Raw genomic sequence first — 14,840 nt, forward strand, 5'->3', positions numbered from 1 at the left:
TATGCTTCTGAAGTGAGAAAATGTTTTGTAAAAGCTAAATGTTGAGTATCTTTATAATTTTGTATTGTAGTTGCACATTATAATTTTGAATGCAGCCTATATCTTGATTAGATGAAATAGAAAACGCTTATCCACTCTGGGAATTTAAGACTATACGTCTGTGCACATGGTAGTGAGATGAGTTTTAATACTATTACTTAAATATATGGATGTTTAGTAGGGAAAGTAATTGATAACCATAAAGGCCACTTTCCGCTTATCTATTCAAAAGTTGATTGTTTTAAAGAGAGTGATCTTTGTGCCTTAAGATATTTGCTATGGACATGCTGTATCCTACCAAAAACAATATTGCTAACTAAATCCAAACTGGCATCTGGGCTCCTGTTCACCTGACGTAGGTCCTGGCTTTCCAGGAAACACAGTGGCCCCCATCTGTTCCCATGTGTGCAGCACAAGAGGGCAGTCATAGGGGTGGCAACAACCCCAAAGATAATTATGGTGGTCAAGCCAGCTCAGGAGAATTATGATGGTGATGGAGAGCAACCCCAGCCACGGGGAAGGAAGCGATCGGGACTGTTTCCTGAGCTTTTAATGTCCTCATATCTGTGCTTCTACAAGTCCTTAAAAACCCTGTGGGATAGGCAGTGGAAGTCATTTGTCTTCTTTTTGTTTAGTATTAAACTTTTTATTTTAAACTAATTTGGACTTACAGAAAAGTTGCAGACAAATTTACAATTCGTGGTTGAGAAAACAGAATTAGAGGATGAATAAGTGATTTGTTTAGAGTCTAGCAACAAAGTACATGCTCAGTAAGTATTCATTGACTGGTGAGAGTAAAAAGGGACTGAAACTGGGGTCTCCTGACCTTTTGTCCTGTGACATTTTTGACTACCCCTTTGCGTTTCCCAAGGATAAAAATCCACTTTTTGATGTATGTGTAATTTACAGGAAATTGTAAGTTATTCTTTGATAACTATAAATTGAGAAAGTCTTTGTTGTTTTGCTATTTCTTATTAATAAGTGACCATGTAGTACATAGTGAAAAGATGTTTGCAAACACAATAAAGTCTTTAATGCTATTGATTACTATTTATTGACCTATGTCATTTTTATCTTCACAGAAATTGGCCCAGTGACAATTACCACAGATCCCAAGAAATTTCAGTATGAACTCAGAGAACTATATGTTCAGGTGAGTACTTACTTTCAACTTTATTTCTTTTAGGGGGAAGGAAAGTCATGAACTTTTGGCTGATTTTCCTTATTTTTAAATCTGGAAGAAGTAATTATTGTTTTTTAAAAATTCTAATGCCACTTGTTTTTCTCACTTGAGTCTTGAATGAATTGAGCAATAGATATGGGAGTGGGACAGATTGAGTTCAAAATATCACCTTCATTTCTGCTTTGTTTACGGCTGCTTCCTGCAGAATTAAGTAGTTGTAACAGATTGTTTGGCCCACAGAGCCTGAGATATTTGCTACATGAGCCTTTACAGAAAAAGTTTACTGACCCCTGCTCAAGATGAGTTACTTCAAATCATAAGGAACAGTTAGTTCTTCCCCTATAACAGTAATGGTCTCATTAGGGTAATTTTGATATTCTATGCTATAAGTCAACTTTATAAAATTTTTGACTGTAAAGACAATTTGGTTATTAAAGAAGATGAATAACATTGGTTTAAATATTATTCTGAAAACAGGACTTAGGGCCAATCATCCTCACACACACATGCAAAAAACCAAGAAACAACAACAACAAAAACTTGTTTCTCCGAGGCTCTTTCACTATACTTTCCTCCATGGATGGTCTCTGTAGCAGTCATCTGCAGACCTTTGGGCCACTCCCCATCATTCATCTACGCCATTGGTACCTAGATCATTGGTTACCTTTCCCCTTCAGGGCTGCCGTCATTCCAGGGTACTTCACATTTATGGGAAATACCTGTCAGAACCTCTCCCCTCAGTTCTTTGACCTGCTAGTTGTCTTCAATGACCTTTTCTTTACTCCATCCCCGTCTTCTGTGCCCACACACACTCTCCGGACCTTATGACCCCAATATGTTCCAACTCCCAAATCAATCATTTAAGCGTCTTAATCTCCAACAATCACCATCCATCCACCAAGCTTGTTTGTTCAGTTCCTACAGCTGCTCCTTCACCCTCTTCAAGTGCTCTAGTCCATTGACCCCTCTCCTGTCTCCCAGGCCATTAGATTTCTCCTTTTTTCACTTTCCTCCAATCTAGCTCAGCGTCCTATCACTTCAAAAACACTTCTTTTTCTTTCTTGTCCATTGCTGTTCTGTTCAAAAGGCAAAACCTCATTCCTGAATGACCCCAATTATGTGCGTTATGCATGCCTGTCCACTGGTGGCCAAGTGCTGTTGAAATCTTACAACATAGCAGGTTGATTCCACTGTAAATACATAACCACCTCTCTCTACTGGACTCTTAATGCTTCCAAGATCCTACTGTGTTTCTTTGATCAATTAAATCTCCCATTACCCTCAGTGACAATTGCAAATCTTATCTACTCTTCTTAAGCCTCCATGCCATCACCCTTTAACTACTGGCTATTTCAGCAAATGATCTACTCTGAGCGAGGGTCCTCACTTACTGTTTCGCACATGGGCACATATAAATGGATGCAGTCTGCTTCCTTATACCTAGCATCTAACCCACCTACAGCCAGTACCCATTCTATCCCCATTCTCTACTTGATCCCAACTCCTTGGCATTCTCAGGATCTTAAAGTTATCAAACTGTCTCTCTCAACTGCTGAAGAGTCTCTGTTTACTTTTAAATTTGTTCAAGTTTCTCCAAAGGATAAACAAACAAATCTCAATAAACAAAACCATAAAAAGTAGAACAAAATAAGCAACAAATCTCTATTTTTCTCAAATCCTCTTACAAATAATTATCTTTCTCAATTCCTTCAATGCCAAGAAAGTTGTCTGAATTCACTGCCATCATTTGCTTACACCCTGTCTCTCATTCTCTTCTCAGTCTGTTTCAGTCTAGTTCCCACACCCCGCTCCATCAGAGTAGCTCTAGCTAGTGACCCATGATCTCTGTTTTGCTAAATGCAGTGGAAACATTTCCGTCGTCAGCATATTAGATGGACATCTTTGTAATCTTTGACAATACTGGCTTCTCCTCCTTCTTGAAACATTCTCTTCCCTTACCCACTCTCTCATTTTCCTTCCCACTTTTCCTCAGCTTCGTAGGCAGCTCATTTCTCTCAACGTGGCCATTAAATCTTGAGGTTCCTAAAGGTTTTGGAACTGGCCTTATTTTTTCTCTCATTTTATATCCTCTTTTTAGACAAAGTCATCCATACCCACATAAATGTGTTTCTAGCCTAGACCTCTTCTTTGGGATACAGACCTTATGTCAGTCTCTTGGATGTCGCAATGGGCCTTTGAAGTGAAACTCATAAATGTTCCCTTTCCACTGCCCCAAACTTGGTCCTAAATCCTTGCTCTTTGTCCTCTGTTTATTATCTTTGTGAATGATGCCTACAATATTCTGCTTATACTACCAAGAATTTGGGTCATTTTTAGTATACCCCTCTCTTCTCCACCAACATCCAAACTATCAAATCTTGGTTTTGTTTTGTTTTTTTTTTGAGGAAGATTAGCCTGGAGCTAACATCTGCTGCCAATTCTCCTCTTTTTGCTGAGGAAGACTGGCCCTGAGCTCACATCTGTGCCCATCTTCCTCTACTTTATATGTGGGATGCCTACCACAGCATGGCTTGCCCAGCCATGCCATGTGCGCACCCGGGATCCGAACCAGCGGACTCTGGGCCGCCGAAGCGGAATGTGCGCACTTAACCGCTATGCCACCAGGCTGGGCCCCAAATCTTGGTTTTTAACTTTCTAAATATTTTTTATATCAATTAACTTCTCTCCATTTCCATTGGTACCACTCTAGTCCCAATTACTATATCTTTGGTCTAAACAAATGGAAAAAAGCTTCTAAGTGATTTTCCTGCATTTACCCTTGCTTTTATTTTCCATGCCTTTCTCTGCTCTGATGGCAAAATGATCTCAAAGTACATCTTTGCACATTTCCCCCAATACCCTGTCCACTCATCTGCTACCCCCACCTCATCTGATTCTTCCCAAGGTTCTGAGTGACCTGAGACCTGTCTATCTTTCAGTCCTGTCTAGTGCCATTGTCTCCCATGGGCTCTGTGATGTCCCTTAGGGGCCTTGCATAGAGCCGCCCCTTATCTGTTTCCTCACCCATCTCCCATAGAGCTTCTGCACATGCTACTCTCCTTGAATAGGAAATTCCTGTCCTTCATCTTGCCCTCATTTCCATGCTGCCTTAACCTAGTTTAACATCCTGTATTTGAAGTCTCATCTTGAATACCACTTCCTCAGAGAATCCTTCCCTATCCTCTGGGCTTGGTCATATCTCACTGGCTTTGTCCATCACAAAGTAGTTGGGTTTTCACATTGAAGGACCACGTCTGATTTAGCTCATTGAACACCCTAGTAAAATGTTTGACATCTATGCTGCTCACTTTTTGGTGAATGAAAGAGTGAAGGAATGACTATACCACTATGTACAAATTAACAGAGTCCAAATTGGAGTTGGAAGTTTAATACTTTGATTGGTTTCACTGTTGGTGAATGATTTGATTCGGAATATATGGTATGGTATCTGGTATGCACATAATTGGGGCATAGGGTGAAAAACCTATGTCCAAATTCTCTGAAAAAATCTTTAATAAAAATTTCTATCCTGTACATGGATCGTGGGAATTAGAAATTGTATTGCCCTGGTTGTTTACATTTTTATGTTCTCCTGTTCTACTGTACGCTCCTAAGGGCAAATGCCTTGTAGCTGTCATTGAATCTCTGAGCCAGTGTCTGCAGTAGAGTGGACTTAAATAGCTGTTGAATAAATGAATGTCACATGAGAGTGACTTCTTTTAAAAATGTATATTTAACAGAAAAAACTATATCAAATATAATTTAAACTTTACTTGATGGTACAAAAGATACTTTAAAAACCTAGTCATCACTTTTCATTACATTATAGAGATCCAGAAGAGCCAAGTAATTGACATTTCTAGCTGGTAGAATGTTAGGAAGGAATTTCCTGTATTCATTGTTTTTTTCTGTGCAAGAATGCATTTGGGCTATACTCCTGGATATCTGACCAGAATGAAAATACTTCCATTCTCCATGAGACCCACTTCCCCATATCCTGCCTCTCCCTTTCTTTTGTTCTGAAGGATCTTCAGTGAGTGCCCTTATCCTCCTTGCCCCCATGTCTCCAGGGTGAAGGATTGTGATCCCTGACTCATACTCCACTGGTTCCCTCCCCAGGGCCCTCCCCCACTACCCTCTGTAATTGGACCCCATGCACTCTATAGGATCACATAATATCTCTGTTCGAGAAAGTAATCTTTCTTTTATTCTTCCCTGGAATGGAAGCTGGTATCCATTTCCCTGGAGATTTCCTCTGGACTGGCTGTATCTTATGGGATTTATTTTTGCATTGTCTTGGGATCCAAGAGAATGCTTCATTAGAACAACCAGCTGGGGAAGAAATCAAATATTTATTTTTTCCCTTCATTCAACATTAGACACTGTTATGGGCTTTGGGGACACCATGGAAGTATTTTTACTTTCAAAGTTTCTAGTGAACTATTCCTTTTTAAATCAATGGCAAAAAAATTCATTAAGTAAGGGTCAAATATGAAAAGACCGTAGGCTACATTATCACTTAATACTTAATCTAAAGAATATATTTTGTTTTCTCTTCAATGGTTGCTTAGAGAATATTTTATTATATTATTAATCAGTCTGAGAAACTAAACTTCACAAATTTCATAAAATTTTAGTATGAGATACTAGATTTTGTTTTGTGTGTAATTTCCAGACCCTTTTTCAGTTCCCCTTCTACCGTTTTTAGTAACTCCTCCAAAATCACTGATATCAAGAGCAAAAAGGATTCCTATTAAAACTAACTTGGATTTTTAAAAGAGGAAACCTCTAATAATATTCCGTTCACATTGGTAATAACTTTGAAAACAAGAAAAGTAAATTCAGTTTGAAGTAAATTAAATATTTTCCCATTAACATTATACTAGGCTCAGTTATTTTTCTTACAGAGATTGGAATTAACTTAAGGAAGAACAATTTAAAATTTTCCAAGAAAGACTTTGAAAAAGAATTCACTCACTTAAATCATTAAATTTATAACATTAATTTCATTTTCCTTTATCCCCCTTCATCTGGAATACAGAGAAGTAACTTGAAAAGCATCTGAGCTTTCTCTCTGGGGAAAAGAAGGGAAGACAAATGACAACAAATGGTATTCAAATCACACAGAGCTTTGGGAATTAATATCCTTGTAAATATGCAGCGCAAAATCCTGCCTTGGGTCACATTCTTTATAAGAAACTACAAAGCTTGTTGAGTTTTAGAAAATGGTGTTGGCAGAGATATGCTTTTAAGCCTTTAATCCAAATGTTTTAAAGAACAAAAAGCATATTCGTCAAACATTTGAAATGTAAAAAAAGGAAGATATTTTTACAATAATGAAATTATAATTACATTGTGGATAGTTAACCTTCAAAACTGAAAAAACTTCACACATGATTTAATTTTCCTTTGTAAAATCTGTTATTAAAATTGACCTTAAAAAAAAAAGTAGGAATAAGAGTAAAAATATGTAGAAGAGCATCGTCACATAGCAACGAGCTAGAGTATTTATGAAGAAGATAAGGGTAAGCTCCATCACTGTCATTCTTTAACAGAAACTGACGAATAAATAGAGAAACTGCGGCAGGCTGAGGTTAGGGGAGAAATGTCTTACTGGAGTGTAAGGACACTTGTTCGAATTAACCGCCAACGGAGAATGTAAGAAACCAAGGCCAGATTGGCAAAGACTGTTAATAAGAGGAGGGCAAGACAATGCTGATTTTAGAAGAACAATTTATGAGGCCGATTTGATATTCACTTTATCTAATTTCTTGTATTCGAAATCATGCTACTGTATAAAAGTGTGCATTTCTAGATTTATAGAGGTCTTCTATATAAATTTTAGAAACCCAACTGATGTATAACAGAAAAAAACTAACAAAGCAGAAAAGAAAAAAATTGACTAGAAAAAGAATATGGAAGGGATTATATGTCAGCATACATATAGATATAATGTAGAGCTATAAAACATGTGATTTTCGTTTTTGGTATACACTTTTATAGGAGGAATAGCATATATTTAATTAAGGGAAGAAGGTGAGATAAAGGGTCCAGTACATGTAACAGCTTCAAGAACAGTAGAACCAGGGTCTGGCCCAAAGTAAGGGCTTGCTCAATGCTAGCTATTGTTACTGTTATTACTACTCCTACCTCTAGTACTCCAAAGTTCTATAAGGGAAATAATCACCAAATATTTATGCCATAAATGAGCAACAATTATGGGACACGTGCCTTGTGACAGGTTTTGCAAGTATTTTGAAGTCACTCTCTCACCGGAAACCCACACAAATATGAATGTCCCATTTTATAAATGAAGGTACTCAAGCTCTGAGATATTAGCTAACGTGTCTTACTCAGGTCACCAAACTGACAAGGAGCGAGGCTGGTTCCCAAACTGGAGGTATTTCATGCCAAAGCTATTTCCTTTATCGCTCTGCTAGTTTCCTTCCAAATATTGGTTTAAGTAACCTTATTCATCTAATCAAATTAACATATTTATTTTTGTAATTTCTCTCTGTGTTTTACTTCAGAGTAGGAAAGTAGAGAATTCAAGACACATGTAGGTCTAGGCTGGGCTCATCCTCAACTAAATGAATTTATTCTACGAGATTTTTACTTCAACTTCTGTCTCCAATCACTTTGAATAACTGACTCACCTGAAATTACTGAGCAACAAATGACGAAGTTAATTGTAAGTCAAACATTACTCCCTTTGAGCCAGCCTGGTGGTGTAGTGGTTAAGTGTCTGCACTCAGCTTCAACAACTCGGGATTTCCCAGTTCGGATCCTGGGCACGAGCTAAGCACCACTTGTCAAGCCATGCTGTGGCAGGCATCCCACATATAAAATAGAGGAAGATAGGCACAGATGTTATTTCAGGGCCAGTCTTCCTCAGCAAAAAAAAGAGGAGGATTGGCTGCCAATGTTAGCTCAGGGCTAATCTTCCTCAACAAATAGGTAAATAAACATTAAAAAAAAATTGCTCCCTTTGCTCAGCACTTGTTCTCGCTACTTAGTATGGTGAACATGTTTAAGTGTGGCCTCCCAAACACCTTGGAGAGAAACAAGAATAAGATGCATTTTAAGAGATTGAAAGGTAGTGTTTATACTGTAGATATATTTGTAGGTAGTGTTTTGATTATTTTTCTTGTTAAAGTTGAAACTTATTGGGGCCTGAATGAAGCATCTGTTAAAACTTTAGTTTGTTGCTAGACTTTTCTGCTAAAGTAATGGATGCTCTGAGACAAACAATCTCATATCCTCTGGGAGAGAAGGATGGGCTCTGAGATAAGAATCTGGGTGGGAATACTTGGCTCTCTTCTAGCTGTCCATCCTGGTACCCTATCCAGAAGCAAATATCTGGTTGATTTCTTAATGATCTTTTGTGTGCACTTCAAAGGACAGAGTATAGAAGGATATTCTGACTGTTGGATAGCTTTTGCAAAGCAGAATATACAGGCAGTTAGAATGGGACAGATTTGGATTCTGATGGGAAATTTCTTGATTTTCTTTTCCAAGTGTGCGTGTGTGGGAAAAGGGCAAATACTTGAATCATTGCAGAAGAGACACTGCAGTTACATGTGACAAAATAATATTTAAGAAGAAAAATCTACTGGCCTAGGATGCCTGGATTCACTCCATCTGTGCTACTTCACCAACCAGGGGAATGCTCTATTCCCAAAAGGGTTACTCTATCTGATTTTGTCAGTTTTTAGGTGATGGTAAGGACGGAGGTCAGAATGTTTTCCTTGGGTGAATGTTCCTCGATCTAAAGCCAGGACTCTAGAGAAAACAATAAACCTCACTCTCAACAAAATGAAAGTAAAGGGAATTAAAGAGTTTTGTCTCCATCCAAATTTATCAAAAGCAATTTTCAAGAAGCTGTCTTTTTTATTCTTAGGCTTGAAAAAGTCTCAATAATTGTGGAGTCTTGGTATGGGAATTGACTCTGAATATTATTTGTTCGGTTACCACATCAGATGTTTGAACCCCTTCCAGAAACCTGTCACTACCCCAGACACGAACTAACACCAGTTAGTGATTTGATAGCATGGCCTTGTCACCAGATGAAACTTGGGGGCCTCCTCTGGAGTGATGTCCGGGGTCTCCGTGAGTGCTCCAGGCTGAGATGGGCTTTCTTTGGCAGGCATGTCACATTTTTTAACATTGGTGCAGTCGCCAGCTAAGTCCCTCAGTCTTCCTCACATAAACTTTGAAACCAGGTCTCCATCCTTCTAGATTCATGTTGATTTTTTAAAATTCCCATTTATCTACTCTGTCCCTATATGTGTAGTCTCCTCCTTTGAGATGATCTGGATCTTAGTTCACTAATTTTGTTTAATGACTCCTAGCTCTAAAAACAACATAAAATTTATTTCCAACTTCCCCATAAATTGTAATATTCATTAATTATAATGATTTTATTAGTAAAAAATGCATTTCATTGAATTTTTTTTTTGCCAAGGCGTAAAATAACATAAGCAGTATAAGTGTATTTTTATCACGTTAATCAGATTACAATCTTCTTCAACTAGTCAATAACAAAGATCATACCAAATGTACCAGAAAGAATGTAAAATCTGCATGTGACTCTTGGAGCAGAAAGGAAGAGAGTGATTTTAGTGGGTGGGGAGAGTCTGAGTCATACAGAGGAGAGATAGAGAGAAGGGTCAGAGGGAAGACAGGGAGAAAGCAAGCCTGCCCAGAGGAAGTACAATTAGCAAATCATGACTGGCTACAAGGGCCTCCTTAGAGCCTGCCCTTGCCCTCCTCTGGCTCCTTCTCTCTGAGCAAACAGAGAGCCATCTGTAAGGAGAGACCAGGAATCTATCCCAACCAGTGACAAGGGCAATGTCTTATTTTGATGGGAAAAGAGGCCACAATAAAAAGGTACAGAATCCTTGAAGGAGAGAGGAAGGAATTCTCTAAGTAGTAGTGAAGGGGAGATCACAGAAGTGGAGACTGAGAATACCAAGATATCATTTTCCATTTTTTCTGCCTAGAGTTAACCCTAGTTAGGAAGTATGCAAAAGATGCACACTTCCACACGTCTTTTGATAATTAGAAATTATAACGTGGTATTTTTATTATGCTAGGTTGCCTCCATGCCATTTCTGTCTTGAAAGGACCATGGTCTGTTATAATTTTTGTGAATTATGAAGCTTTTGAAATGTTTTAAAGGATGAAGGCACATAATTTTCTGATTTATTAATTGAGATATTGAGTGCCTGGTGCATAGTGTATTCTTTGTGGTTTTTGAATTGAAGTAAATGGAATCTGCTCTGAAGACCCAAGATGAAAGAAGTTTTACGAATTGAAAGATCAATTGTGGAAGAGTTGGACCCTAACTACTGATGAGTGATATCCAGAAGCCTGGAAATGGTTGTAATTGTTACTTTTAATGAGTCTAGAATGGATGTCAGTAGTTTTTTGATGCTTTGATTTGAATTCCACCTTCTTCAAGCCTGTTTGCTGATCCCTGTGTAGTAAAGGGCAGCATGGTGGACTGCCTGGGATGTCACGGCTTCTTTTGTTTTGATTATGGAGATTTGAGGTTTGGATGCCGAAATACTCTGACTGTCTCTCAGTACATCCCTGCCATATTTTCTACAAGTGATGAAACCCCACACAGGTCACTGGTGCATTAGAACTCTGCAGTCATTCTGATCTATTTTATACTTGCTTACATGCAACTTTAAATTAGATTCACAGTGATTTAACGGTTTCCACATGTACATCCTGTTTTCTTGGTCATAGAATCACACAACTGTATTTTAAGAAAGAGAACTGAGGGTTGTAAACTTTTTTCAGCTCGTGACTGAGTTTCATTCCTAAATTTTATAGATAAAGGGCAAATTATACAAATAAGACTTTTCAAGCAATGGATGTTCCATGTGAAAGGAATACAGTCTGACTTTGAAACTAGGATTGTGGGTTATGCTCATGTTAGAATAAGAACAAACATTGTAATACCAGTAAAAATTCTTTTGGATTCAGGCATGAGCCTACCAAAAAATGTTTCATTTTTTGATTGCTTGGAGTTAAGCATACCTGGAAAACAACTGGTACATACACTGGTTCAATGAAAATGGATGATAAGAATACAGGAATTGAGATGGATTGACTAGGGGAGAAATAATAAGGCTTGGGCTGCGCCTGCTCTGTGATTAGCCTTCCTGGTTCTCTGGTCCCTCATTTGATGAGCGTTTTCCCATTAGGTTTCGGTCAGGGACTTCATTTTTCTCCAGCTCTTCCCAGGGTTTAAAGGTTCAGTTTATTCTGGTGCCACTCCCACAGTATCTTGTATTTAGAAAAGACAGCAAGATAATCTGTGTTTTATTACTCCCCTGATGGATAGGGTATCTGTTCATTCTTATTTAGTCTTGCTTTCCAGGAATTTCTTTTTCGAACCTAATTATCACTGTAACTCTAAGGTTACATTTTTCCCCCCTTTAATTTCAGGAGTAATATTTATTGTGAAAGGTCACATGCTTCTGTTTTTTCAGCACGCATTTTTTTTCTATCTGAAGTATCTTTGGCAACTTAATAAATTGCAGCCATCCGTAGAATTGTAAAGATAAAATGAACAACATGATACTGAGCAAGAATGTGCTAGTGATACAAATGAGTTCTGTTTCAGAGTTCAAATAAAGACACAAAGTTAATGAAATCAGGCCCTTCTTATATACATTTAGGGAATTATGCAATTCAATGGGTTATGCACTTCATCTCCCTCACACCTTTTTTTTTTTAAAGATTGGCACCTGAGCTAACAACTGTTGTCAATCTTCTTCGTTTCTTTTTTTTCTGCTTTCTCTCCCCAAATACCGCTAGTACATAGTTGTATATTTTAGTTGTGGGTCCTTCTAGTTGTGGCATGTGGGATGCTGCCTCAAGGTGGCCTGACCAGCAGTGCCACGTCCGCGCCCAGGATCCGAACCGGCGAAACCCCGGGTCACTGAAGTGGAGCGTGCGAACCTAACCACTCGGCCACGGGGCCCTCCCCACGCCTTTCATTTTTATGTATGTGTGCAGGTTTACGTGGTTTCGCAGGATACATTTATATGGCCATATTTGTTTTGTCGTGTTAAATATTTAAACCTGACTACATGCTAGGATTGAGAGAGACAGAGAGATGAGAGGTGTAATTATGTATGTATAGTGAGTGCTTGGTTAGAGAGTAACTTTTGGTACTTGTACTTTTGCACTTTAAGAGGACTTAGCTCTGGAATTATATCACTTGACATGAGACGGACTAGGCTTGAATAAAGTTCAGGCTGAATAAAGCAAGTGTGCCTAGATTGTGTCAAGATTACTTTGCACAATCTCATTCACCCATTTACTCACTCTTCATTCATTCATCAAACAACAAGGAACACATACTAAGTTCCTCAAGGCACAAAGATCTGGTGGAAGAAAACATAAATCATAACATAACTCTGCGAATGCAACAGTAGAAGAATGAACAGTATCCTGTGAGCGTCCGGAAAAATGGGAATCTTTCTTCCTCTGCTTTTACAATGTCTCTGCCAAGCTGCTTGCTGCAGAAGCTGATGAAGGTGGTAAAATGCCTCCCTGGCATTTGCGTGAACTCTCAGGCCAGGCTGAGTTGAGTTCTAATCCCTGCTCTTTCACCGACTGGCTGTGTGACCTTCGGAAAGGGGTTTTCAAGATTTAGTGCTCTGTCAATAAAATGTACTAAAAATGATACCTCCGTCATCACTTGATGGAAAGAGTAAATAACATAGTGGATGTGACAATATTGTCTCAGTGTTTGGCTCAGAGTACATACCCATTGAGTTAATAAAAATAGAGTGCCTTATTACCAATAAAACTATCAATTAATGAGTCTTTTCATGGATTCAAGTTCATCAATTTCTCCATCATAGATGTTTTATGGAAAGTTATTTTACTGTTTTTTTTTCCATTTGGTATTCAGGTCGAAACAGAAAATGCTAAGACTTTTAAAGGACTACTTTTTTTTTAAGTTTGGAACTAAAACTTAAAACAATTTATTTTTATAGTTTCAGTCATAATTCCATTGCCCCATATTTTAAAATCTGTACTTATAATTGAGTTTGACCAAATCAACCTAAAGTATCTGACTTTGTGAGGTTTATTTATGAGCATGGACATTTTAACAATGCTTCTGTCTAGGCCTGTTCTGTCACAGCTAAATTTTAAAATCAGGAGACCAGTTTACGATTTGAGAAAAAAAGCAAACCAGTGTGTTAAGTTGTTGATATCTATATCAGAATATTCTATATCTATATATAGATATTCTATACCTATATCTATCTATATCTAAATATATAAAAACTCTGTTTATAAACTTTGTGTGTGTGTTTATATATATGTAAACCAAATCAATAATTTATGGATTTTTGGAGTAAACCGTAGCTTGATTCCTGACACTTAATAAATTAAAGCAACTTGAATTTTGTCTCTAGTAACTTCTTCCAGGAAAGAAAGTTCATGGAAGACTTTTAGATCAAAGCAACAACCTTACAAATAACAGTCTAGAATGAAGCCCACCTAACTAAACCAAATGTATCATTCTAAAGCATGCTGTCCTACAGAAATGTAATGTGAGCCTCATATGTAATTTTCAAAAACAGTTGAAATTAGTTTTAATAATCTATTTATCCCAATATATCCAAAATGTTATTTCATTTTATCAACATAAAAAAATTAGTACTTCTTTAGTTTTTTAATTTAAATTTCAATTAATTAAAATAAAACATTCAGTTCCTGTGTTTCACTAGCTCTATTTTAAGTGCTTGATAACCATGTGAGGCTAGTTAGTGACTACTGTATTAGACTGCATTATCTAAAGTATTCATTTTATAGATCATTTTAATGGTTATTTATGATTTAAAATAATTAGAAAACCAAGCTCAAGTTTCAGATAGGGAGATTTTATAAGGATGTAACACTACATGTTAACTTCTTTTGGAAAAAAGAAACATTTTTCTTTTCAAGAACCTACATGCACAATGAGATAGACAAATAGTTTCACCAAGATATGAATTACTAGTTAACATTTAATTTTAATTTTCAGTTAGTCACTAACTGCTATAAGCAGAAAGGCAATAATTTAAAGATACTGTACTATTTTGGGAAGAGAAGAATTTTATTCCTGAGAACAACTTATAATCAATATGTAATCAGTATGTTTACAATAAAATCTATGTCTGCAAATATGAAATTCAGGGCAGAATAAATTTTTTTTTTTTTTTTGGTGAGGAGGATAGGCCCTGAGCTAACATCTGTTGCCAATCTTCCTCTTTTTGCTTGAGGAAGATTGTTACTGAGCTAATATCTGTGCCAGTCTTCCTCTACTTTAGGTGGGACGCCACCATAGCATGGCGTGATGAGCAGTGCTAGGTCCACACCCGAGATCTGAACCTGTGAATCCTGAGCCACCGAAGCAAAGTGCGTGAGCTTAACCGCTAGGCTGTGAGGCCGGCCCCCAGAATAATAATCCTATGGTAAAGAATACACTGATTTCCACAGCAGGAAAAAATTAAATGAGCCACACAGATCACTCCTAAGAGACGCATAGGCACATCCGGTATGGGTTTCTGACATAGGTGTGTCAAAATGTTTCCTTTTGACT

General features: G+C 37.6%; 1 protein-coding gene across 8 annotated transcripts in view; it reads left to right on the forward strand.

Moving 5' to 3' along the window:
• HMCN1 (hemicentin 1) overlaps positions 1-14,840 on the forward strand; it is a 437,461-nt gene that overhangs the window by 99,496 nt on the left and 323,125 nt on the right. For all 8 annotated transcript variants that reach the window (XR_011439059.1, XR_011439060.1, XR_011439058.1 and 5 more), the window contains exon 2: positions 1,122-1,192. Coding sequence is in view for 2 of the 8 variants with exons in the window: in XM_001491510.6 (XP_001491560.3) it covers positions 1,122-1,192 (71 nt within the window). In the remaining 6 variants the exon portion in view is untranslated. The remainder of the gene's footprint in view (positions 1-1,121; positions 1,193-14,840) is intronic.

Source organism: Equus caballus, chromosome 5, assembly GCF_041296265.1.
Source record: "Equus caballus isolate H_3958 breed thoroughbred chromosome 5, TB-T2T, whole genome shotgun sequence".
NCBI classification, from domain to species: domain Eukaryota; kingdom Metazoa; phylum Chordata; class Mammalia; order Perissodactyla; family Equidae; genus Equus; species Equus caballus.